A 23,428-nucleotide genomic window follows, 5' to 3' on the forward strand; every position below is an offset into this window, starting at 1 on the left:
CAAACTCCAACTACAGTAATATTGTTACATCAATCAATCAAAACCTTTATTTAACCAGAGAACAAAACTTATTGAAAGCAAGGTCCATTTTTTTTTTTTTTTTTTAAAAGGGAAATCTGGCCAAGACGGCGTAGCTCAATTCATGTCCTCATAACAATAACAATACAATGTATACATAAAAGGACACAGTATACATAAGAGTACTTAAAAGAACATAAAAGAAACAGTACAATTACAGACCCAAAACTCCTGATAGACTACCATTCAACCAGAATGGAGAGCAGTAAATGCTGACCAAATGTACATTTTATTTACTTACTTAACCTTTATTTACCCATGTAAGGCAATTGAGAACACATTCTCATTTGCAACGCCGACCTGGCTGCAGACAGCAGAGTAAAACAATACATTACATACAGTAGCCTACATAATGTAAGCACAGCAAAACAGCAGACTAGCATATCACAACACCATAAGCAAGATTAACAAATACTTTGCATCGAAATGGAACATCTTTGTAAAGAGTAATAAATCATCTTACACTTGAGACTATGAGAGTCCCGGGATGCACATGTCATGGAAACTGAGTCGCTGTAATTTATAATCATGGAATACAGATACAGTAATTCTCTGCTATATCACGGTTCTTGCTAAGTAGTCCCGCTGTATTGCAGATTTTTATTACAGTTGTTGCTATATCTTTTTATAGTTTGTCCAATATTTTTGTTATCCGTTGCGCTTGCTCTCTCTCTCAATATATTGTTTAGGCTTGTCATGATAGCATGTTTTTAGGACGATAAATTTCCCCAAAAACTATCACAACAAAACGATAGTGTCGTTTTTTATTTTTGTTTTTTTTATGCCACTGATTTGATAGTAGATCATAATTCAACTACATCCTTATTAAGAACCAGTCACTTTTAATTCTAATTCTAAGAATAATTAACTTTGACATTGTAATGTGGAACAATAAATACAATATCTTAGATAAAAATAAATAAAACAGACTCAGGCTCTGTTCACAAAAATTGCACTTCAACAAACAAATTTTGGCACAGAGGTATAAACAGTATACTGTATACAGTATACTGCCAATCAAGTTACCAGTTGGTTAAAAAGTGCCAAGTAGCAACATTAACATCACAAGTAGTAGCTCAAAGCAACCTGTTTCGATTCAAGATTTGTAGGCTCAGGATGAGGATTTTTGGGGCCAATCAGCGAGTTAAAAAACAAACAATAACCCATCACCGATCCAATCAAAAGATGGAGGAATGTGTCTATTTAAATGACCTGTTCATTTACTGTATATACTTGTGTACTTGTAATCAACATTACATGACAGAAATAATGGATGCAAACTTACTGTAATTAAATTACTTCACCCACACCGAAACTTTAGAGCATGATTTGACAGAACGGCCGCATGTTTACGTCCAACCGTTCATGCTACCGCTAGCTTGCTAGGCTACATAACATTTTATTGCCTGCTTGTGAGCTGTATCGTATTAAAAGAACGTGAACATATCTCAAGCAAGCCTTAAACAAACTGTCCTGAGCACCGTTGACCACCAACACACGTTTTTCCCCCATTTTGTCGTTATAATACAGTCGGCTCGCTCCACTCTTGTTGTCGTCGCCACGGTGACGAGTGTATCCGGTCGCATTTGAGTTGACAAGATAAAGCCCTTTGATCGTAAAAAACGGAATATGGAATACAAGATTATATTGCAGTAGTCTAATCCGGGCATTACGTGTTGCCTGTCTCCGACGTTGTCCGTCCCACACCGCCGAGGGATTTTTTTGTCTGTTTTTTTATTTTTTTATTTATTTTTTTTTTTTTTTTATAAATAACTTCTTTGGCCGTCAGATATTTACAGTACTATGTCAAAAGACACGCGACAAGGCTAAAAATAAACTACGTTTTGGATTCAAATATACTGTGCACGCAGCGACGCGGAGTTAGTCTTTTGTGGAGCCGATAAATGACGTCATTGATTGGATTGGCGAATTATGACAACGCCGATCAGCATAAAATGCTTAATATCGGCTGATACTGATCAGCCCAATCAAATCGGTGTAAAGTCTAAAGATTTGTACTGCTTTTTAAAAAGTCTGCAGCCTTTCTTTAAATGCTGCTTTGTCAACATGTTCAATGGCTACCTCTCTTACAATAGTAACGCTATACTGTATGTAATGTGAGCATACGTGCGCCGTAGTCACGTTTGTATTTGCATCGTTAGGCAAAGTGTTCCATAATTGCAAGCTAATGGGAAAAATGGTCAATGTCCCACCATTTTTTTTCCACCCCCCCCAGCTGAAGATATTGGGTGGGATGGTTGTTTTTAAAATGGAATTAGTCACTAGTCATTTTCAGTTGTGTTGTGTTGTCTTTGTTGCGACTTCATACAAATTTGACATACCGGCTCGTCGGTGTTAGCGGGATGCCCGCGTTCATCTGGCTTGAATCCAAAATGTTACCACATCGTCCCGGTGGCATTAGGCTTTGGAGCTAACTCCATTTATGCCGCTCAACTTTCTGTAACTACAGCTATCGGGCACCTGTATACACCCTCTTTTTTGCCGCACCATTGAGAAATTAGGGAGCATATGCGACAAAATTAGTCTCTCTAGAGTCCTGTCTCGTCAAAAAAATAATAATAATTCGCCGGATTTCCAGCACCACGCAAGAGTACTAGCTCTGCGTCAGAAGAAGCAGATTGATTGTACTTTGTGCCCCTGCTAATTTTTGTGTCTCTCAGACACGGGACGCACATCAAAGGAGATCCCTGAAAGTGTTGTATACAGTAATACATGTGGCTGGTGAATGAATGTGTGATGTATTGAATTAGTTTTCTTGGGGATTCAGCATGTTACTAATTTTATTGTGAATTTATTCATGAAATGTGCTTGAAAAATGTTCTAAATTGTATCATGGTTGTGATTTGTCTTCTAAATGTTTAGTATTTAAATACAAGGTTAAACTAGTAGGAATTGTTTAAAAGGACTTAATGGTTATCCTAAACTCGCACAAAGGATGGTTTTGTTTTTAGATTAGCTTTGAGATGTGTACTATTGACAGTATTTTTTTTTTTTTTATAGTTGGCCTACTTCAAATGTTAGAGGAAACTTGTCAAATTAGCAAATTGTACTTAAAGCTTTTCTCTTTTTTCATCGTTTTAAAATATGAACTAATTTCCAAAGTGGTCAGTTTTTTCATTTGGTGTGTTTTTTTTGGGCAGGTGGAGGTCCAAGGCAGCGAGCCATATCCCAGCAACCCAAACAACAGGAGTCATTACAGGCTGCAGGTAAATTCACCTTGGTCCTGCGTCACTACACAAATGCTTTGCTTTTAATGGAGGGCCAGTTGAAACGATAACATTCCTGGACGCTGCTCAACCTCAACTGTTTGTCCCCTGAGGAAATAATAGAAATAAATATTAAACTGTCGCCATCATAAATCCTTCATTACCTGTACAGCTAGTGCTATATAAAACATTATAACATTCTTAAGTCATTCAGGTGTAAAACATTTTTTACCAACTGGTATCAACTACTCTATTTTGAAGGTAGTGTTTAAGGAAATGTAAAAGGAAGCTATGCTTAAGAGAAACACTGCTGATAAAGGTTTGGAATATTCGGCTTTCAGTGTGAAATTTCAGGTGCAACCTCAAATGCTTAACCCTTACAGGTGAACTTAATTTGACCTTTTCTAAGTGTTTCATGGGTTGGTATCAGATTCTGATGGTATTGTGAGCGAAAATATCACAGTTGCAATTACCAGTCTAAAATGTATTACTGTATTTTAGAAAATTCAAAAAGAAAAACGATTGGAGTTTTTCTAAAATAAATCTAAATGTGGTACAACAGTCAAGGTAGGGGGTTGGGGTTCCTGCTAGTTCCTGGGAGGCAAGTCTTTTCCTATTAAGACCAAACACAGTTTTCATGCTGCTTTGTTATCTGGAGGGAGTCATCAAAACTTTTTCTGTTGACCATTACTGATACCCCTCCCTTGTGTTATGGCGTTACAAAAAAAAGCCAAAGAAAAAAACAAAACAAGTGACGCTAATCTTTTAGATCCTCACTGAAATTTCGAGGTTCAAGATGTTAGGCACGTGTGAAGTAAAAAGAAAAAAAACAAACACTTGTTAAACAAAACTTGTAATAATAATTCTTTCTTATATGCTTTTGTTCACAAGAATAAAATTAGACTTTGGACGAATATGATCGATATCTGCCGATAATTAGCATTTTATGCTGATCGTCTGTCATAATTCGCCGATCCGATCAATGCGTCATTGATCAGCTCCGCAAAAGACATTTACTCCTCGTCACCATCGTGTACAGTATATTTGAATCCAAAAGCTGGTTTATTTTTAGCCTTGTCATGTCTTTTGACGTAGCACTGTAAATATCTGACAGCCAATAAAGTGTTTTTTTTGTTTTGTTTTTTTTATAAACATGTCGGCGTTGTGGGACAGACAACTCGTAATACCCAGATCAGACTAAAAGACAAATTTGGTCTTTCACGATTGCACTATGTCAGACTACTGCAGTAAAATCTTGTATTCCGATACCACCGTATCCTGTCTTTTACGATCACTGGGCTTTATCTTGTCAACTCAAACGCGACCGGATAGATGCGTGGCCATGACAACAACAACAATCGATCACGTCATGTATATTATAAGAACAAAATGGGGGGGACGTGGGCTGGTGATCACCGGTTCTCGGGAGGGGACTTTAATTCAAGGCTTGCTTGAGGTATGTTCACGTAGCTTTAATACGATACGGCTCGCAAGCAAGGAAAAAACAACGGCTAAGTGACTGACGGCTCTTTTCTCAAAAACTATTGTTTAGGGCACTTCTGAGGTAAGTCAAGTTAACGCAGTGATGATGATGATGACGACGAACTGATATGATATGCTGTCAGTTTGACTTTCCAAATGTTTGTGTGACCTCAGGCATATTTTTCCTGAAAATTGTTTTCACGTCATCTGAAGTTGTTTGATGTTGTTTGTGCTTTCAGGATCGCCAGGGACGGCTCAAGTAACAGTTGGTGCTTTTGTCAAAAGACTGCAAAGCCCCCACACATCCCCAACCCTCAAACCTCCACACACCTGCCCTCCCCTCCCCAGCCAGCCATTGCATCATCACATCCACACGTCTCTTTATTAGGAAATCCTAAAATGGGCTGAAGAATTAACCGAGGATAAGAATAAAAACATGAAGACTTTATTGATTTCTTTTGACTTTGAAGACTTACTTGGAACTTGTAGTAAAAAAAACAAAAAACAAAAAAGAGACAAAATATTATTCCTAGGACTACAACTTAATGCATAGCATCCTTAGGTGAACTCTTGTTTTGCCATTCCACTGCATATGCTCCCCCCCCCACCTTTGTTGTTTTTAGTGAAAGAATCTCTCTCATCTTTCTATTTTTTTTTTTTTTTCTTTCTGACTTTTTTTTTTATTTTTATTTTTTTATAAACGTTCCAAGAGCAGGTCCGCGATGGTCACACCCACGTTTGCTTAAAATGGATGGGACGACTCCTGCCTCATTTTTGCATCATCTACTGAGGACAAGGACATTTTTCCTCCTCAGCAGATTTTCATCACCGACAACCATGTTCTTCAAATGGCTCCCATGTTTTTTGGTTTTGTTCCTCTCTAGCTCTGTCTGTTTATCCCTCTTTCTTTCTCCTGGAGGTGACGTTCAGAATAGCCCCCCATTTTGTTTTTGCATGTGTCGGGAAGGATCGCACCAAAGCTGTTGGAAAGGGAGATGACAAAATGGAGGGTCAAGTGTGTTAAAGCAACAGCAGAAGAAGTTATGAGCCTTCCTCGGAGTTTCATTTAAAAGGGGCCCCGCTAACTAACAGCCATCATTGGACATAATTTCCCCGCCTTTTCTTTCCCTTGGACAGTTTGATTCATTGTTGCAATGGGCTGCTTTCTTTTTGCAGTTTTTTTTGTTTTGTTTGTTTGTTTCTCCCTTTTCTAACGACAGCGATGCGAGTGGCCTTGTCCCCGCTCTTTCTATTAATCTGTTCCAAAGTAATAAACGTGGTATATTAAGCAGAACTGGTGTGTATTCCCCTTGTTTGACTCTTAAGATGAAGAATGTCTTTATTTTAAACCCGTCCATCTCAAACATGAGTTTTCATTGCTTTCCTCTCTACTAACTTGGCCTGCCACAACATTCCCCGCTTTCCATTTCTGACCACTTAAGCCAACCATAATCAAATTAGCTTCGATTTTATTTCTTCAGAATGACATTTTTGCAAAGTTTCAACAAGAAAAAAAACACGCACGGTCCTCTTTCAGAACTACTGGCTTTTATTTGTGGCAGAATAAAGATGCTCCACAAAGTGATGTGTGCCTTTTTGTTTTGTTCACAGTCATAAATGTTGTCTTGGCTCATATATACTTATTTGACGTACTGTACTGTAGCTTGTTCCTCTTCAATCCGCCATTTTCTTCTGCCATTAACGCTGTAGTTCATGGTGTGGCCTCAAGAGGGCGATACAGTATTGGACAATTGTACTTCTCACCAGATTTGGGACTGAAGCAACTTCAGTCCAGTTGTGTCGAAGAGTTTAAGTGGTCAACTGATCCATTTATTGGTCGGGGGGGGGGGGGGGGGGGGATATATTTGTGGCTGTACTATTCACTATAACAAAGGGGAATTTTATAAGAATTACGTCCACAACAAACCATGGCAAAAACTACTGAAAATTTCAATAAGAAAAGGCATCAAATACAATTTTGTGCTGGCTTATACTGATAGCTTTGTGCCAGATGAGGTAAAATGTTTGTTCAGTCATAAAGATTCTAAAATTTGCCAACTCTGTGTGTAAAATAAATGCAGACTTAATCTTCCTAAATCTGAAGACCATATAAAGAGAATATCAATTTTAGGATGACCCGATGCAAAATTTACAGGCCTACACTACTTTAAAATTAATATATTATTGATTGATTGATAGCACTTGCTCATTTTAAATATGCAGCACAAAAGAAACGCACGAATGAAAAACATACGATGTAAATATCCCATACGGAAACGTGGCTACGCGGAACTGGAAGAAGTCAGTTGGAGTTTAAATTTTCATATATGTAAGATTTTATATTATTATAATACATATTTAATAGTAATGGTTACTAATATCAAATGTTTTGTGATATGTTGTCTTTTCATCCGTGGGACGTCCAGCTTTACAAAAAAAAAAAAAAAAAAGCTGTTACGTATGACCTTTAGGATGCCTCACTTCCTGGTTTATGACTGAGACAACGAGTTGGCTTGAGCTAGCGGCTTTTTGACAAAACGTCGTTTGAGTGACCACACAAATAATGGTAACGCGTGTTTTAAGTCCACTTTACGAGATACTCCTTTTTATTATTAAATGTTGCCTAAAGGTGAATTCAAGTCGTTATATTGTTACGGCAAGGTAGCTTTTTTTTTTTTATCGAGAGGGCGACACTTGCTAATGTGTGTGTCGCTTTAAGAGATGTACTCATTTTCTTTTTTCCTTGTCCGTGCAGGATTAAATTGAGGTCAGTGAAAAATAATGTGTGTGTGTTTCGACGGGGGCGGCACGTGTGCGTAGAGAGCACGCAGCCTCGAGGGGATCTCCCGTGACTCTTATCTGAAGGTCTCCAGGGACTCCATTTTGGCTCCTCGTTGCTTCTTGGGGGATGGAAAATTTAAATTAATAAAATTAGTTACGCGGTCTTAAGAAGAGAAAGCAAACCCAAAGTTGATCTTATTTTTTCATTTAAAATGAAATGTATGACTTTTATTTGCCTCCTCTTGAGCCGTCATCTTACCGTGGAGGGGTTTGTGTGTCCCAATGATCCTAGGTCCTAAGTTGTCTGGGGCTTCACGCCCCTGGTAGGGTCACCCATGTCAAAAAGGTCCTAGGCGAGGGACCAGACAAAGCACAGCTCCAAAATCCCTATGAAGAATACATTAAATGGATCTAGGTTTCCCTTGCCCGGACGCGGGTCACCGGGGCCCCACTCTGGAGCCTGGCCTGGAGGTGGGGCTCGAAGGGGAGCGCTTGGTGGCCGGGCCTGCACCCATGGGGGCCGGCCGGGCACAACCCGAAAGGGTAACGTGGGTCCCTCTTCCCATGAGCTCACCACCTGTGGGAGGGGCCATAGGGATCGGTGCAGTGTGAGCTGGCCGCTGGCCGAAGGCGGGGAACATGGCGATCCGATCCACGGCACCAGAAACTGGCTCTAGGGACGTGGAATATCACTTCTCTGGCAGGGAAGGAGGCCGAGCTGGTGTGTGAGGTCGAGAAGTTCCGACTAGATATAGTCGGGCTCGCCTCCAGACCCGGCTTGGGGTCTGGTACCAGTCGTCTTGAGAGCGGTTAGACTCTTTTCCACTCTGGATTTGCCCACGGTGAGAGGTGCCGAGCAGGTGTGGGTATACTTATTGCCCCCCGGCTCGGCGCCTGTACATTGGGGTTCACCCTGGTGGACGAGAGGGTAGCCTCCCTCTGCCTTCGGCTGGGGGGGACGGGTCCTGACTGTTATTTGTGCCAATCCACCAAACAGCAGTTCAGAGTACCCACCCTTCTTGGAGTCCTTAGAAGGGGTGCTGGAGAGCGCTCCTGCTGGAGACTCCATCGTTCTGCTGGGGGACTTCAATGCTCATGTGGGCAATGACGCTGAGACCTGGAAGGGGGTTATTGGGAGGAACGGTCCCCCGATCAGAACCCGAGTGGTGCTCTGTTATTAGACTTCTGTGCTCACCATGGATTATCCATAACGAACACCATGTTCAAGCATAAGGGTGTCCACACGTGCACTTGGCACCAGGACACCCTAGGTCGCCGATCGATTTTGTGGTCGTGTGATCGGACTTGCGGCCGCATGTCTTGGACACACGGGTGAAGAGAGGGGCGGCGCTGTCAACTGATCACCACCTGGTGGTGAGTTGGCTCCGATGGTGGGGGAAGATGCCGGTCCAACCTGGCAGGCCCAAATGTATTGTGAGGGTCTGCTGAGAACTGGCAGAGGGTCTGGCAGAATCTCCTGTCAGAAGGAGTTTCATCTCATACCTCCGGCAGAACCTCACCCATGTCTCGGTGGAGGCGAGGGACATTGAGTCCGAGTGGACCATGTCCCGCGCCTCTATTGCCGAGGCGGCCGACCGGAGCTGTGGCCGTAAGGTGGTCTGTGCCTGTCGTGGCGGCAATCCCCAAACTCTTTGGTGGACACCAACGGTGAGGGATGCCGTCAAGCTGAAGAAGGAGTCCTATCGGGCCTTTTTGGCCTGTGGGACTCCTGAGGCAGCTGATGGGTACCGGATGGCCAAGCGGAATGCAGCTTTGGTGTTCGCTGAGGCAAAAACTCGAGCGTGGGAGGTGTTCGGTGTGGCCATGGAGAACGACTTACGGACCCTTCTGGTCCACCATCCGGCATCTCAAGAGGGGGAAGCAGTGCACCATCAACACTGTGTATAGTGGGGATGGGGCGCTGCCGACCTCAACTCTGGACGTTGTGAATCAGTGGGGAGAATACTTCGAAGACCTCCTCAATTCCACCGACACGCCTTCCCATGAGGAAGCAAAGTCTGGGGTCTCTGAGGCGGGCTCTCCTATCTCTGGGGTTGAGGTCACCAAGGTAGTTAAAAAGCTCCTCAGTGCCCCAGGGGTGGATGAGATTCGCCCGGAGTTCCCAAAGGCTCTGGATGTTGTAGGGCTGCCCTGGTTGACACACCTCTGCAACATGGCGTGGACATCGGGGACAGTGCCTCTGGATTTTTTTTCTGCAATTTTTTGTCAAATGTTTTAGTATTTCTTCTAATATTATTGTATTTTTTTCTATATTTGTATATGTACTTTTGGTTAATGTTTTTGTATTTTAAAATTTTATTTTTACATGTGTTACATAAAATATTGTAGTTTTTAGATTTTGGTATGCTGAGTGTAATATTTTGGTTAGTTTTTCTCTGTTTTATTTTTCATTGATAATTTTTGTAATTTTTTGTGTAATTTTATTAGACATAATTTTAAAAACATGATCAGCAGTGATTTGATACTATGTTATTTAGTATTTTTTATTTATTTTAAACTCAATATTCCTAGATGCATATAGTTATATAGTAGTTGTGACTAAGGATTTTAAGCCTATATTTCTCACCATTATAAAAATGGACCCACTGCACACTTTATTAGGTACACTCATAGCTGAGTCCCAACATAATGCTAGCTTTTGATTGGCACTTGTCTTTTTATGTTCGCATTTTGCAGTCTGTCAATCTGAGAGGTGCCCTTAATATTTTTGTTCCCCTATTTATAATGAGCATCTCTCAATAATTTGCCTGGCATTGTTCCATCTAGGCGGCACGGTGACCGATTGGTTAGAGCGTCAGCCTCACAGTTCTGAGGACCCGGGTTCAATCCCCGGCCCCGCCTGTGTGGAGTTTGCATGTTCTCCCCGTGCCTGCGTGGGTTTTCTCCGGGTACTCCGGTTTCCTCCCACATCCCAAAAACATGCATGAATTGGAGACTCTAAATTGCCCGTAGGCATGACTGTGAGTGCGAATGGTTGTTTGTTCCTATGTGCCCTGCGATTGGCTGGCAACCAGTTCAGGGTGTACCCCGCCTCCTGCCCGATGACAGCTGGGATAGGCTCCAGCACGCCCGCGACCCTAGTGAGGAGAAGCGGCTCAGAAAATGGATGGATGGATGGATGGATGTTCCATCTAGTGTGTGTGTGAGTGAGTGACAAGAATGTGTTCTTGTCTTTTGTGTGTGTGTGTGCATGTGGCAGAACCCTTAGCATCCTACGCTTTTATTGGGGATGTTTGTTTTTGTGGGGACATTTTACTGCTGCACACAAGAAATATCCGAGAATGAGCTCCTTTCACCCTGTTATTAGTTTGTGTGTGTGTGCGTGCGCGGACATTTCCACACTTGGCGCCGCAAGGTCATGCTTGTGCTTCATTGTGTCTTCATTATCATAAGGCATCCATCTCTTTCTTCCATTAGTGACGCTTTGCCATGTCGCCTGTGCCGACCTCTATTTACATGACTAAATTAGATAGATTTAACTCTGGTGTGTGTCTGTGTGTGTGTGTGTGTGTGTGTGTGTTTGCAAGCAAGGGTCTTCCAATGAAATGCTCTAAAAAGAAGTAATAGTGGTAATAGATGCAATAATAAGAAATATCTGGGGGGGGGGTTTATATATTCTGGAGACAACTGAAAAGTGCTTGCACTGGTTAGTTTTAAATGTGTCAAGAAGTGGTTGGGCAGAATATGTTACTAATATGCAATAACTGTATATAATCACTTAAGTCTTTTCTTTTTAGAAAAGTGCTATATCAATAGTTTGTCTTCATTTGAGTAAATGAATGATGCAGAAAAGTGCAACACGTAACAGTGTGAACAGTCGGAATTATGAAGCTATAAAACCACCAATGGTATATGTTATTGCTATATACATCGGTCCCATGACTTTGGAGTTTAATTCGCTCTGTGACCAAGCTCATAACTGAAGTTACTCATACATATATCACGTCAATATTCCCCATTGAAATTAATTGAAATTCCATTAATCTGTTCCAGCCCCCTCCAAAAAAACACTAGTTTTTATTGTTTTTAATAAAGACAAATATCACGGTATTGTATGAAAACAATAAGAAAATTCCAGGCACCACTGTACTGTATGTTGTTTAAATGATTTAACAAGTTGGACGTACTTGGACGTAAAGCATATGGCTAGCCACAACGTCTGCTAGCCAGAGGCTGAGATGTTACCAAGTACTGTATGTGTTTATGATGTTTTTGACGTTGTAATATGTAGTCGTCACTGCATGGCTAAAATACCGATATAAACATTAGGTGACTGTGAAAAGATGAGATTAAAACTTTTCGTCTTGTTTTATCAAAATACGCTAATGGACAGATCACGTTTTTGCCACATGAAAACCAAGGGTGAGCAATTTCTAACCATTTCGAGGTAATATTTCAACACTGAATAGCTAAACAACCAGTTAAAATAAAACATTTTCTAAAATTTGAGATATGTAAAAATTTAAAAATATATATATTTTTTGAATTACGTTTTTGCAAGATGAAAACAAAGTATGTGCAGTTTATGAGGGTTTTTACACAGTACGTCATCACTCCATAACTAAAGGATCATTAAACTGTGCAAACATGAAAATTTGTGGTGTGAAAGTCTGTCATTTGTGTTGTATTTTTGTAAGCATATCATTCTTTTTGGGAAACGAAACTCAACTGTGCGCAATTTATGATTAATTTTATGTTGTAATATGTTGTCACTACGTAGCTAAACAACCAATGAAATTATATTGTAAAATTTGACAACATACGGGAATGACTGTAAAAAGATAAGATTTAAATCTTTAAATATAAATGTTTAGCTTTGATTCCTTTTGGGAAAAAAAGTTAATTCACTTTATATTTTTATAGATCTATATTTGACATGAGAGAAGTTTTCCTTAAACACTAATAGAAATATCGTGAATAATGTATTGTAAATGGTTTTTTTTTCTACTGTATCGATTATGGCACAATCGCTTCATGGTGATATTCTTATATTACCATGAGTTGACAATTCCCATCCCCTGTGTATAGTAAAGACCCTAAAAATAATAATGTTATTGTCCCAATATAGACAATATTTTGGATGATTTTATACATCAGAATGAAAAACAGTGGTGCTCTTCAACAATAATATTAAAAAGAATAATAATGTGTCATGATGATGTATGGTAGTAGTGGGGGGTGGATATATTAATATATGGGGTCACCTGCTGTTTGAGACACACCCCCTCCTCTTCATTTCTACAGAGGGGAGGGGGTGTGTTCCAATTCTATAGAGCCGACGTGCATAATGTGCAGACAGCGAGCAAGATGGCGGTCTGAAAAAAAAAAAAAAAGCGGTTGATGACCTCGCCACACTTGCCATTCCGCACACGCTCATTGTGTGCGCTTCAAAAGGGCCATCAGGAAATAACAACAAAAAGCCAACACGCTTGTCAATGCAACTGCACCGCTGTTTTGTGCTTTTCATGCATTCAGGCTATAGGATTGACACTAAAGGACACCGCTGCTGGCTATGAGTGATCGTTTTGGCCCACCCCCCCAAAAAAATGATATCGACTCAAACCACGGCATGTTCATTTGATTAAAAAAAATACATAAAAAATATTGTATGTTATTAAAAAAAATGTTTTTGCATTTTTACAACAATTCATCAGAAATAAAAAAAAATATTATTTTTTTTCTTACGATGGCATGTCGGGCCGTATCAAACGTTCCTCCGGGCCAAATATGGCCCATGGACCATAAGGTTCCAATAGCATTTAAATGAGCGCTATACTTGTGTAAAAAAAAAAAAAAAAAAAATGTGTAAAAAAAGAAAACAAAATTTTGCTTTAATTACGACATTATTTGGCATTATAAAGCAAACAAATGGAAATTTGGTGCATGAAAATTATTCCTTTATTGAGATTCTTTAAATTTTACAACAAACCAGAAGAAATTCAAACTAAATGACAAAAGTACATACACGAACAAGTGTATTAAAAAAATGTTTTAAAAGTCAAATAAAAACGGATTCACCAAACTGATTTTTTTTTTAAATACATGAAAAAATGTGGGTACAAATACTCATGTAGGTCAGAATTTTTTTCTTTTTGGGAAATTATTGAATTCTTTTTTCTCTATTATTTATATATTATTTTCTTGGCATTTTCAGATATTTGTTTTCCTATTAAAAATCTAATCATATCTCTCAAAATTTTGAGGTACATATTTTCCATTACGGCATTGAACATTTTCACCTAAGTCACAAATAAACCGGCATGCCTTTTTTGCAAAGTGATTATTTTTCCCCTGTTTGCGACTTTCTAACCTTGTGTTGTCATTACAGGTCAAGCGGAAACTGGCAGACCTTTAAAGTGGCCCGCTGTCACCACATGGCACCCCCCAACCACCCCTCCGTGCGACCCCTCTGTCCACTTGGCCCATATTGCTAAACTGGTTCTGACGAAAAACACCATCATGGAAATATATTTTACACTGCCGACCTGGATTCCCGCGTCAAAGCTTCTTAACCTTCACTGCGCCTTTTGTGTATGACGTCCTGTGGGCGGTCCGTATGTACGTGACTTCCCGCCGTCAGGTGAGCGAAGACTGTGGCTTCTCTCTTGGCATTCACCGCGTGCCTTAATTGTATTGAAATTAAATCAAGGTCCACTGTGAACACAAAGAGCCCAAACCAAACACCGGAACCTCATTGACATGACCTGGCGCGGATTCATCGGGATGACGAACATGAGCAGCTGCGGCGCAATAAAAAAAGATGCAACAAAAGATACAGGTATCAATGCGAGATATAGCGAGCTACCTTTTAGTGGCTGGAGACAACTGGGGCTGCCTGGTCCCATTCCTGCACATGACGGCATCATCCCACCCCCCCCCCCCCTCAATCGCCGCCGCTTAACGGCTTTAAGCGTCGCATCGTTACAGTCGGTAAAGCCGCGTCGTTATCTCCCTCATCCTCCTCCCTCCCGCCCTCCCTTACGTCCTCCCACTCTCCCGTCACCTCTCTGCCGCTAACAGGCTCTAAATAAATAAATATAAATTCAGGCGTTTTAAGCAGAAATGTTAGTCCAGGAAACTTTACAACTTTTTTTCCCCCCCAAATGAAACGGTTTACCTAGAAAATAACAAATGCACTTGTCATATCCCAGATGAGAACAGGAGAGGAGGCTGCAGTATTTCCTCTTGTTTTGGCGCATCCTTGGTTCCGATTCTGCATCCTGAGGTCCTTTCGCATGCTTGCGGGATAAAGGGGGGTGGGGGGGGGTGCTGGGATGGCGGACAACAAGGGATGGGAGGCATGCAGTCAGGGAAAAAAAAAAAAAACAGGTAGTAGGGAGGTTTTAAAAAATATATATAAATACACCATTGTGGAGGAAAAATCCAATCAGGGAAGGAAAAAAAAAACCCAAATGAGACATATATAAGCCAAGAAGGTATATATGTATGAGCATCCAAGGGAAGAGGAGATAAAGGGATGGAGGAGGAGGAGGAGGAGGAGGAAGAGGCGACTGGCTCTCGCACAGACACACTGCGCCGAGGCAAAGGCACGAGCGGCAATTTATGCTTTCTGGTCGACACCACCCCCCACCTCATCAGCACACACACACACACACACACTCACACACACACAAACACACACAAACACACACACTCACGCATAGACAGGAGTGTCCCGCCCCTATCTGCCCCTGTCCCATACTGGATGCGTGGCCTATCTGATCAGTGCAGAGGGATTAACCAACGAGGCCAGCTGGCAGGGATTACACAGGAAAAACTGGGCTGGGGGTGGGGTGGGGTGGATGTGACTATGCGAGGGTTTTGGCTAAAAGGGGGGGTCGGAGGGGGGTCTGTCTTGTCCCTTTACATGCACATATATGTGGCAAAACATGCAGCGTTCACGCATGCAATGGTCGCACAACCTCGTCGATGGAGGGGTTGGTGGAAGGTCATGTATGATACGTCATACATTTGAGGGCAATGGACGTGTCGCACAGCGTCATTGTTGAATGAATGCTGCGGACGAGCGTACTAGGTCCACAGTACAAGAACGTATTTTGTTCTATGTATAAGAACAACTTAGGTTCACCGCATGAGAACATAGGAGGTTTACTGGATGAGAACCCACCAGGTTCACCGTATAAGAGTGTATTTGGGCTGGTGTAAGAGAATGTGTGAGGTTTACCGTATTAATGAGAATGAGAATATGCATTGTGCGCTCTATGGGTTCACTGTATGAGAACATACTAGATTCACTGCATGCCAGCATATTCGATTCACAATATGACAGCGTACTATATTCACTCTATGACCATATATGAGGTTCATTGTATTGGCACAAACATACTAGGTTCACTTAATGAGAACATACTAGGTTACTTGTATGAGGACAGATGACGGTTTACTGCATGTTAAAGGTCTGGGTCACGGTATGAGAACTTATCAGGTTCACCCTATGAGAATGTATTGGGTTTCTTTTCTGAAATTTACTAGGTTCAAAGTATCATAAATTTGATCGTCATAATATCTATCTGGCGGCACGGTGGCCGACTGGTTAGAGCGTCAGCCTCACAGTTCTGAGGACCCGGGTTCAATCCCCGGCCCCGCCTGTGTGGAGTTTGCATGTTCTCCCCGTGCCTGCGTGGGTTTTCTCCGGGCACTCCGGTTTCCTCCCACATCCCGAAAACATGCATTAATTGGAGACTCTAAATTGCCCGTAGGTGTGACTGTGAGTGCGAATGGTTGTTTGTTTGTATGTGCCCTGCGATTGGCTGGCAACCAGTTCAGGGTGTACCCCGCCTCCTGCCCGATGACAGCTGGGATAGGCTCCAGCACGCCCGCGACCCTAGTGAGGAGAAGCGGCTCAGAAAATGGATGGATGGATAATATCTATCTATCTATCTATCTATCTATCTATCTATCTATCTATCTATCTATCACTCTTTCTCTCTGTCTCTCTCTCTCTCTCTCTCTCTCTCTCTATATATATATATATATTGAAATATCTCACGAAATTCACTGTATGCGGAAATGAATTACACAGTATGAGAGTATATTAGGTTTACCGCATGACAACATATTCAGTTCACTGGATGAGAACCTATTAGATTGCGTGAGTATGTATGAGCCTTTCTGCACGGGTACATATTAGGTTCAATGTATGAGGACACATGAGGTCAATGTATGGGAATGTGCTAGAGTCACCGTATGAGAACATGTTTGGTTAACTGTATGATAACTTATTAGATATAGATTAGATAATGTACTAGGTTCACTGTAAGAGAGCATGAGATTCACTGTATGACAACATACTAGAGTCGCTGCATGACAAGGTATAAGTTCCACCGTATGAGAATGTACTTTACAAGCCTCCTCTATGGGATGGCACTGGTTGGGTGGGTGGTCAAGGTCCTCTAATACCCATACTGTATGTACAGTATCTTACAAAAGTGAGTACACTCCTCACATTTTTGCATTTTATTATGTTTTCATGGAACAACGCTTAAGAATCGCCATTTTGCTACAATGATAAGTAGTCAGTGTACAGCTTGTATAACTGTAAATTTACTGTCCGCGCAAAATAACTCAACACACAGACATTAATGACTGATCTGCTGGCAACAACACACCTAAGTGAAAATGTCCAATTTAGGCCCAATTAGCCATACCAAAGTATGTGCATGTAAAAGTGTCATATGCTGTATGTTAGCGCAACGGCCACCCTTTTGCACAACACGGTTGATAAATGTATGTAAATGCTGCAGGAGGCAGCATGCACAAGGGGGGATGCCAAGGGAGAGGAACCCCCATGGGGGATGAGTTGGGGTTGGAAGGGTGGCGGGGGGCGGCTCAGCTGACAATGCAAGGTTTTGCCCCCTGACCCCTTCCGCGCTCCATCATCCGTCAGCTGATCGCGGGAAACGGGACAACCGCAGGAAGAAAAAGCATCCCCCCACCACCCTTCTCCTCCGCGAACAACGTCGAATCGAACGCACCGCCATCTCATGCTTCACTTCCCAAACCTTTACAACCGTAATGCATCCATCTGTTATGTTAACGTAGGACGCTGCATTTCTGTTTTAACCCGTTTCCTTTTTTTATCAAGCGCTGTATGGGCCATAATAAATTTAGGAAAACAATATTATTCAATTCAACACATTTTTTTTTGGTTTATGCTGCATGCACAAGCTGCTGATTATAATTTTTTTTTTCATGTGTATCATTCATTTGCATTTTAGTGCTGCTGCTCAGACCGGATTCAGACACACACGCACCCTTTCATCTTCGTTTTAGTCGAGGCATGAAATATCTATTTTGGTGTTGTGCAGCAAAAAAATCTCACCATTGTGGAACCTTTATTATTTTAAAATCGCAAATAAAATCTCGGTGCAATTTTTCACTCCAGCTGCGAGGAGTGTTACTATGTCACTAAGCGTTGTTGCAGGCTGTCGACTGCAGTTTGAGCTACAGTGCATAGGACAGACGTGCGCACACACACGCACACATGTGCAGGGCCAGGCATACAAACGCTGTATAATCAAAGCGACATTTTTAGGCCCTCAAAGAGCGCACAAAATGGCATTTTACTATAGCGGATATAAAGAATAGGACGTGGTGGACATGTAACCAATAAAATGAGCTTAGCTCTCCCGACGTCCGGTGCGCAATGCACAATGTAAAGTATCAGAAAAAGGCGCCGACTCGTGCTTGGATTTAGGGAGTTACAGATTTTTTAAAACTCAGTAAGGACCACAAATTTATTCCTTTTGATTCACGCTTTCTTCTTTTACTTTTATAAGGCACTCTTTTAAAATACATATTTTTTAAATCCAAAATACTACTAGCCCCAAAATATAATTGAAGTGCATTACAATACTTGTTTGACTCAACTTGGCCATTTTTTAAAATCACTATCATTACATCTCTAATTACACCTCTATGATATAATTATCTTTCATTACATTTAATTGTAACTTGTACCTTATAATCACATAATGCAAATGGGCTGGGAGAAATCACAGGATTCTACTGCTTTATAGCGAGCGATGGCGTCCAGTTTAATTTCACCAAATGTGGTTCAATTTCAGAAGTATGTATATATGGCTAGATTTATAGCAGATCAAGGGTGAGTTCACTGAGAACATACTGGATTTACTGTATCATAGCATATGAGTTTCACTCTATGAGAATGTATTAGCTTTACTGTACGGAAATGTATGCTGTTCACTATGAGAACATATTACAGTTACTGTATGAGGAAATATGAGGTTGACTGTATGAGAACATAATAGGCACAAATGTATGACAAAATATTACGTTCCCTGCATGACAACCTATGAGGTTGACACTATGAAAACATAAAAGATTCACTGTATGATAATGTACTCAGTTCACCCTATGAGAACACATGAGGTTCACTGCATAAGAACGCAAGAGAACATTTTAGTTTCACAGTGTGATACATCCATCCATCCATCCATCCATTCTCTGAACCGCTTCTCCTCACTAGGGTCGCGGGCGTGCTGGAGCCGATCCCAGCTATCATCGGGCAGGAGGCGGGGTACACCCTGAACTGGTTGCCAGCCAATCGCAAGGCACATACAAACAAACAACCATTCGCACTCCCATTCACACCTACGGGCAATTTAGAGTCTCCAATTCATGCATGTTTTTGGGATGTGGGAGGAAACCCACGCAGGCACGGAGAGAACATGCAAACTCCACACAGGTGGACCGGGGATTGACCCCCGCTCCTCAGAACTGTGAGGCTGACGCTCTAACCAGTCGGCCACCGTGGCGCCCAGTGTGATACAATCAGGTTAAATTTATGCATTAGGCTCACCTACGAGAACATTAGGGTCACTCTATGAGAACATACTCGGGTCACTATGAGAACACATGGGTTTCACAGCATGAGAACACGAGGTTTACTGCATGAGAATACATGAAGTTCACTGCATGAGAACATGAGGTTCACTGTATGAGAACGTGAGAGAACATTATTTTTTTTCACAGTATCATCAAATGAGTTTCATTTTCAGAACTCATTAGGCTCAGTGTAGAAGGACATGTGAGGTTCACTGTATGAGACCACATGAGATTGACCATTTACGAGGTTTCCCATGCAGGAAGAAGGCGGCGGCCGGGTCGAGACAAATAGAGTGCAGGGTTCGTCCCTACTTGGGTAATCCGATGGAGAGATTAGCAAGCAGGCAACATTTGGGCGGGATTATAGAGTCATTAGAGAAGACTGGTACTCCAGAGCCTCGCTCATGTGTTAATGTGGCTTTGCACATCCTCAGACTGCACAGATTGTCTCCCATCGGACACTAAATACTCTCACGATATTAAAACAGGCCCCACGTCCTTACCTGTGTACCATATCACTCATTTTAATCAGAATCATCTTCATTGGTCAATGTTAAAATGCTGTATAAATGGAATTTGTCTCATGTAATTGGAATCATGCTAGTGCTTTAGCAAAATGGACACTATAACAAAATATAAAGTTAGGACGTATACACAAATGTTCAAGAAACTTCGACTCAAATAATATTTCAATGTAGTTTTATTCTTTGATGATGCAGCAGTGAATTAAATTTGCCCCAAAAAAAAATTCAAAAAGTATTTCATAGAGTGTCCCTATAAAGGAATACATGGATAATTACTTATTTCGATATAGTCCCCCCCACTGAAATTTTTAAATATTTTAAAATATATGACACGAGAATGTTGTGTGTGTGTGTGTGTGTGCGTGCGTTTGTGTGTGTGTGTGCGTGTGCAATGTCTATGAGTGCAATCCATATTTTCTGTATATTTTTCCCCTCCATCCACCTTAAATTTTCCAATCCCACTGCACTGGATTAATGTTATTATATTTTATATTAAACACATTTGATGTATAGAATCAAAACAGCAGCATGTTTAACACAATATACAAGACCTTTAATAACTCAAATACACAATTTTGAACTATTTGAACCTGCACAGATGCTAAGCTAAGGAGCGTGATTGCAGGGTGACGCAGCCTACATGATGATGACGACCGGGTTTAATTGGGATCAGGAAGTGTGTGTGAGTGCGTGCGTGCGTGTGTGTGTGTGTGTGTGTGCGTGCGGAATAATTATACAGTCTGTTACATGGATGTTTTCTTTTTGCTGTGTAAATATTAGTGAAAGCATGTGTGCGTTTGGTGGCACTCTGTTCATTGACAGCTGATCAATGCAGCCGACTGTGTCTGTGTGCCTGTGTGTCTATGAATGTGTATGTGTGTGCGTAAGTGTCGCCCGTGTCGATATGCTCCAGGGACCACAATTTTACTCCTATACACCCCACCCCCAATGAAATCGTCACCTTTTGAGAGCCTTTCTGTAACTTTCCTTTAACCATGCAGACAGCCCAAAAAAATTGCTGCATTCTCCCCCAAAATAACAAAAATCCCGCCGCCTCTGCACACACCATGCCCCACTTCCCTCTCCACCATCCCCCCTAGCCTCCCTCTTTTTTTTTGTCAAATAAATTGCTATGTGACCTACTTCCCGTTTTTGCACCGTTCCTCTCATGTTCACATGTTATTGTTTGACACACGACTGATTTGCTTTGGGGTGTACAGTACGGAGAAAGCAAACACGGCAATAATGATATCAAGTATAATAAAGAAAAATACAACGCTGTGTAAAACTCCAATTGACCTTTTTCACAAAAATACAACGATGAATAGGACAGGCAAATCGACGTTATTTGAAAAGTACTACTAAACGAAATATTTAGCCTATAGAATGTGATTTGTTCTTTTTTTTTTTTTAAATAAAAAAGCTGTTAAATAGTTACATCCATCCATCCATTCTCAACACCGCCTATCCTGGTTAGGGTCGCTGGGCGCTGGCGCCTACCCCAGCTGACTTCGAGTGAATGGCAGACTGAACTGGTCGCCAGTCAGTCACAGGGTCATATAGACACAACCACACCGTCACTGAACCCACGCTGCCTGCACCAAAGTCAGGCGAGTGTACCACTACACAATCAGTGACTTAAATAGTAACAATATATTATATATGGAGAATCACATTAATAGTGGACATTTTTTTTTTTTTTTTTTTTGTACTCACATTGAGTGTGTCTTGAAATGATAAATACTCAGCTTTTTAGTTTTTAATTGTTTCTGTAATTAAACTACATGGCTGACATATTCTGTGATGAACAATAACGCTCACAGAATGTCATGCAGGCAAATCAATTTTGCAGCCTAGTTAAGCAGAAAGCACTGCACTCTATTTTTTTATTATTATTATTTCTACAAATAAGCGCGACTAATTTATAGAATCACAATGCGTTTTTGGAACTCAGTCAAGTCCGGCGTCCCTGTACATTAATAGACAGTGGTTTTCTGAAGTGTTCCTGAGCCCATGTGGTGATATGCTTTACACAATGATGTTGGTTTTTGATGCAGTGCCGCCTGAGGGATCGAAGGTCACGGGCATTCAATGTTGGTTTTCGGCCTTGCCGCTTACATGCAGTGATTTCTCCAGATTCTCTAAACGTTTTGATGATATTATTGACCGTAATTGATGAAATCAGTAAATTCCTTGCAATTGTACGTTGAGGAACATTGTCCTTAAACTGTTCGACTATTTTCTCACGCACGTGTTCACAAAGAAGTGAACCTCGCCCCATCTTTGCTTGTGAATGACTGGGCAATTCAGGGAAGCTCCATTTATACCCTATCATGGCACCCACCTGTTCCCAATTAGCCTGTTCATCTGTGGGATGTTCCAAACAGGTGTTTGATGAGCATTCCTCAACTTTCTCAGTCTTTTTTGCCACCTGTCCCAGCTTTTTTGGAACGTGTTGCAGCCATGAAATTCAAATTAATGATTATTTGCTAAAAACTGTAAAGTTTATCAGTTTGAACATTAAATATCTTGTCTTTGTAGTTTATTCAATTAAATATAGGTTGAATATGATTTGCAAATCATTGTATTCTGTTTTCATTTATGTTTAACACAACGTCCAAACTTCATTGGAATTGGGGTTGTAGTATAGTGTATTAGGTTCACTGAGAATGTGAGGTTTATTGTATGAGAACATACACTGTATGATAAGTTGAAGTTCACGATATGAGAGCATCTGAGGTTTACTGTATGATAACCTAATAGGGCTACTGTATTAGAACATGCACTGTATGAGAAGATACTGTATTAATTTCAGACCATATGAGAGCATATGAGATTTGCTAATAGGTCTGCTGTATGAGAACATACACGGTATGAGAGCATCTGCGGTTTACTGTAAGAGAACACTGGTTCAGTGGATGTAAATGTACTCAGTTCATTGTTTGAGAATACATGAGATTCACTGAATGAGAACAGACAAGGTTAACTGCATGAGAACATACGAGGTACTCGGTTTGAGAATATGAGGTTCACTGTTTGAGAATGCATTAGCTTCACAGTATGAGAACAAAGTTAGCTCACTGTATGGGAACATGAGGTTTCACATGAGATTCTCACACAAGGTATGTTAGGTGCACTTTATGGGAACCTGAGGTTCACTGAATGAGAATGTATTAGTTTCATGGTATGATAAAATACATTGCACCCGCGGAGTCGCGTATTCGCAGATTTGTCAATTTTTGTTCAATTTTTCACCCATTTTCTGACCCCCAAAAATGCTTATATGCGGTTTTTTTTTGGGCTTAATAAATCAAATTCAATGCAATTATAATGGCTGTCAGTTATCCGAATGACAGCATATGACGTTCACCTCAAGAAAACAAACTGTTCACTATATGAGAAGATATGAGGTTCACTGTGTTAGAACATACAGTATAAGGTACACTG

At 41.1% G+C, this 23,428-nt stretch overlaps 2 protein-coding genes across 7 annotated transcripts in view; both read left to right on the plus strand.

Moving 5' to 3' along the window:
• ythdf2 (YTH N6-methyladenosine RNA binding protein F2) overlaps positions 1-6,372 on the plus strand; it is an 18,779-nt gene extending 12,407 nt beyond the window's left edge. Inside the window, exons 5-6 of the mRNA XM_061795424.1 lie at positions 3,240-3,305; positions 5,027-6,372. Of these exons, the coding sequence (XP_061651408.1) occupies positions 3,240-3,305; positions 5,027-5,050 (90 nt within the window). The 3' untranslated portion in view covers positions 5,051-6,372. The remainder of the gene's footprint in view (positions 1-3,239; positions 3,306-5,026) is intronic.
• An 877-nt stretch (positions 6,373-7,249) lies between these two features.
• Positions 7,250-23,428, plus strand: part of msrab (methionine sulfoxide reductase Ab) — a 69,359-nt gene continuing 53,180 nt past the window's right edge. For 2 of the 6 annotated variants that reach the window (XM_061795499.1, XM_061795497.1), the window contains exons 1-2: positions 13,851-14,169; positions 14,239-14,367. Coding sequence is in view for 2 of the 6 variants with exons in the window: in XM_061795497.1 (XP_061651481.1) it covers positions 14,289-14,367 (79 nt within the window). In the remaining 4 variants the exon portion in view is untranslated. Of the gene's footprint in view, positions 7,354-13,850; positions 14,170-14,238; positions 14,368-23,428 lie in introns of those variants that run through there. The other 4 variants (XM_061795500.1, XM_061795501.1, XM_061795496.1 and 1 more) reach the window with 3 other exon arrangements.

The sequence above is a fragment of the Phyllopteryx taeniolatus genome, chromosome 13 (genome assembly GCF_024500385.1).
Source record: "Phyllopteryx taeniolatus isolate TA_2022b chromosome 13, UOR_Ptae_1.2, whole genome shotgun sequence".
Lineage (NCBI taxonomy): Eukaryota > Metazoa > Chordata > Actinopteri > Syngnathiformes > Syngnathidae > Phyllopteryx > Phyllopteryx taeniolatus.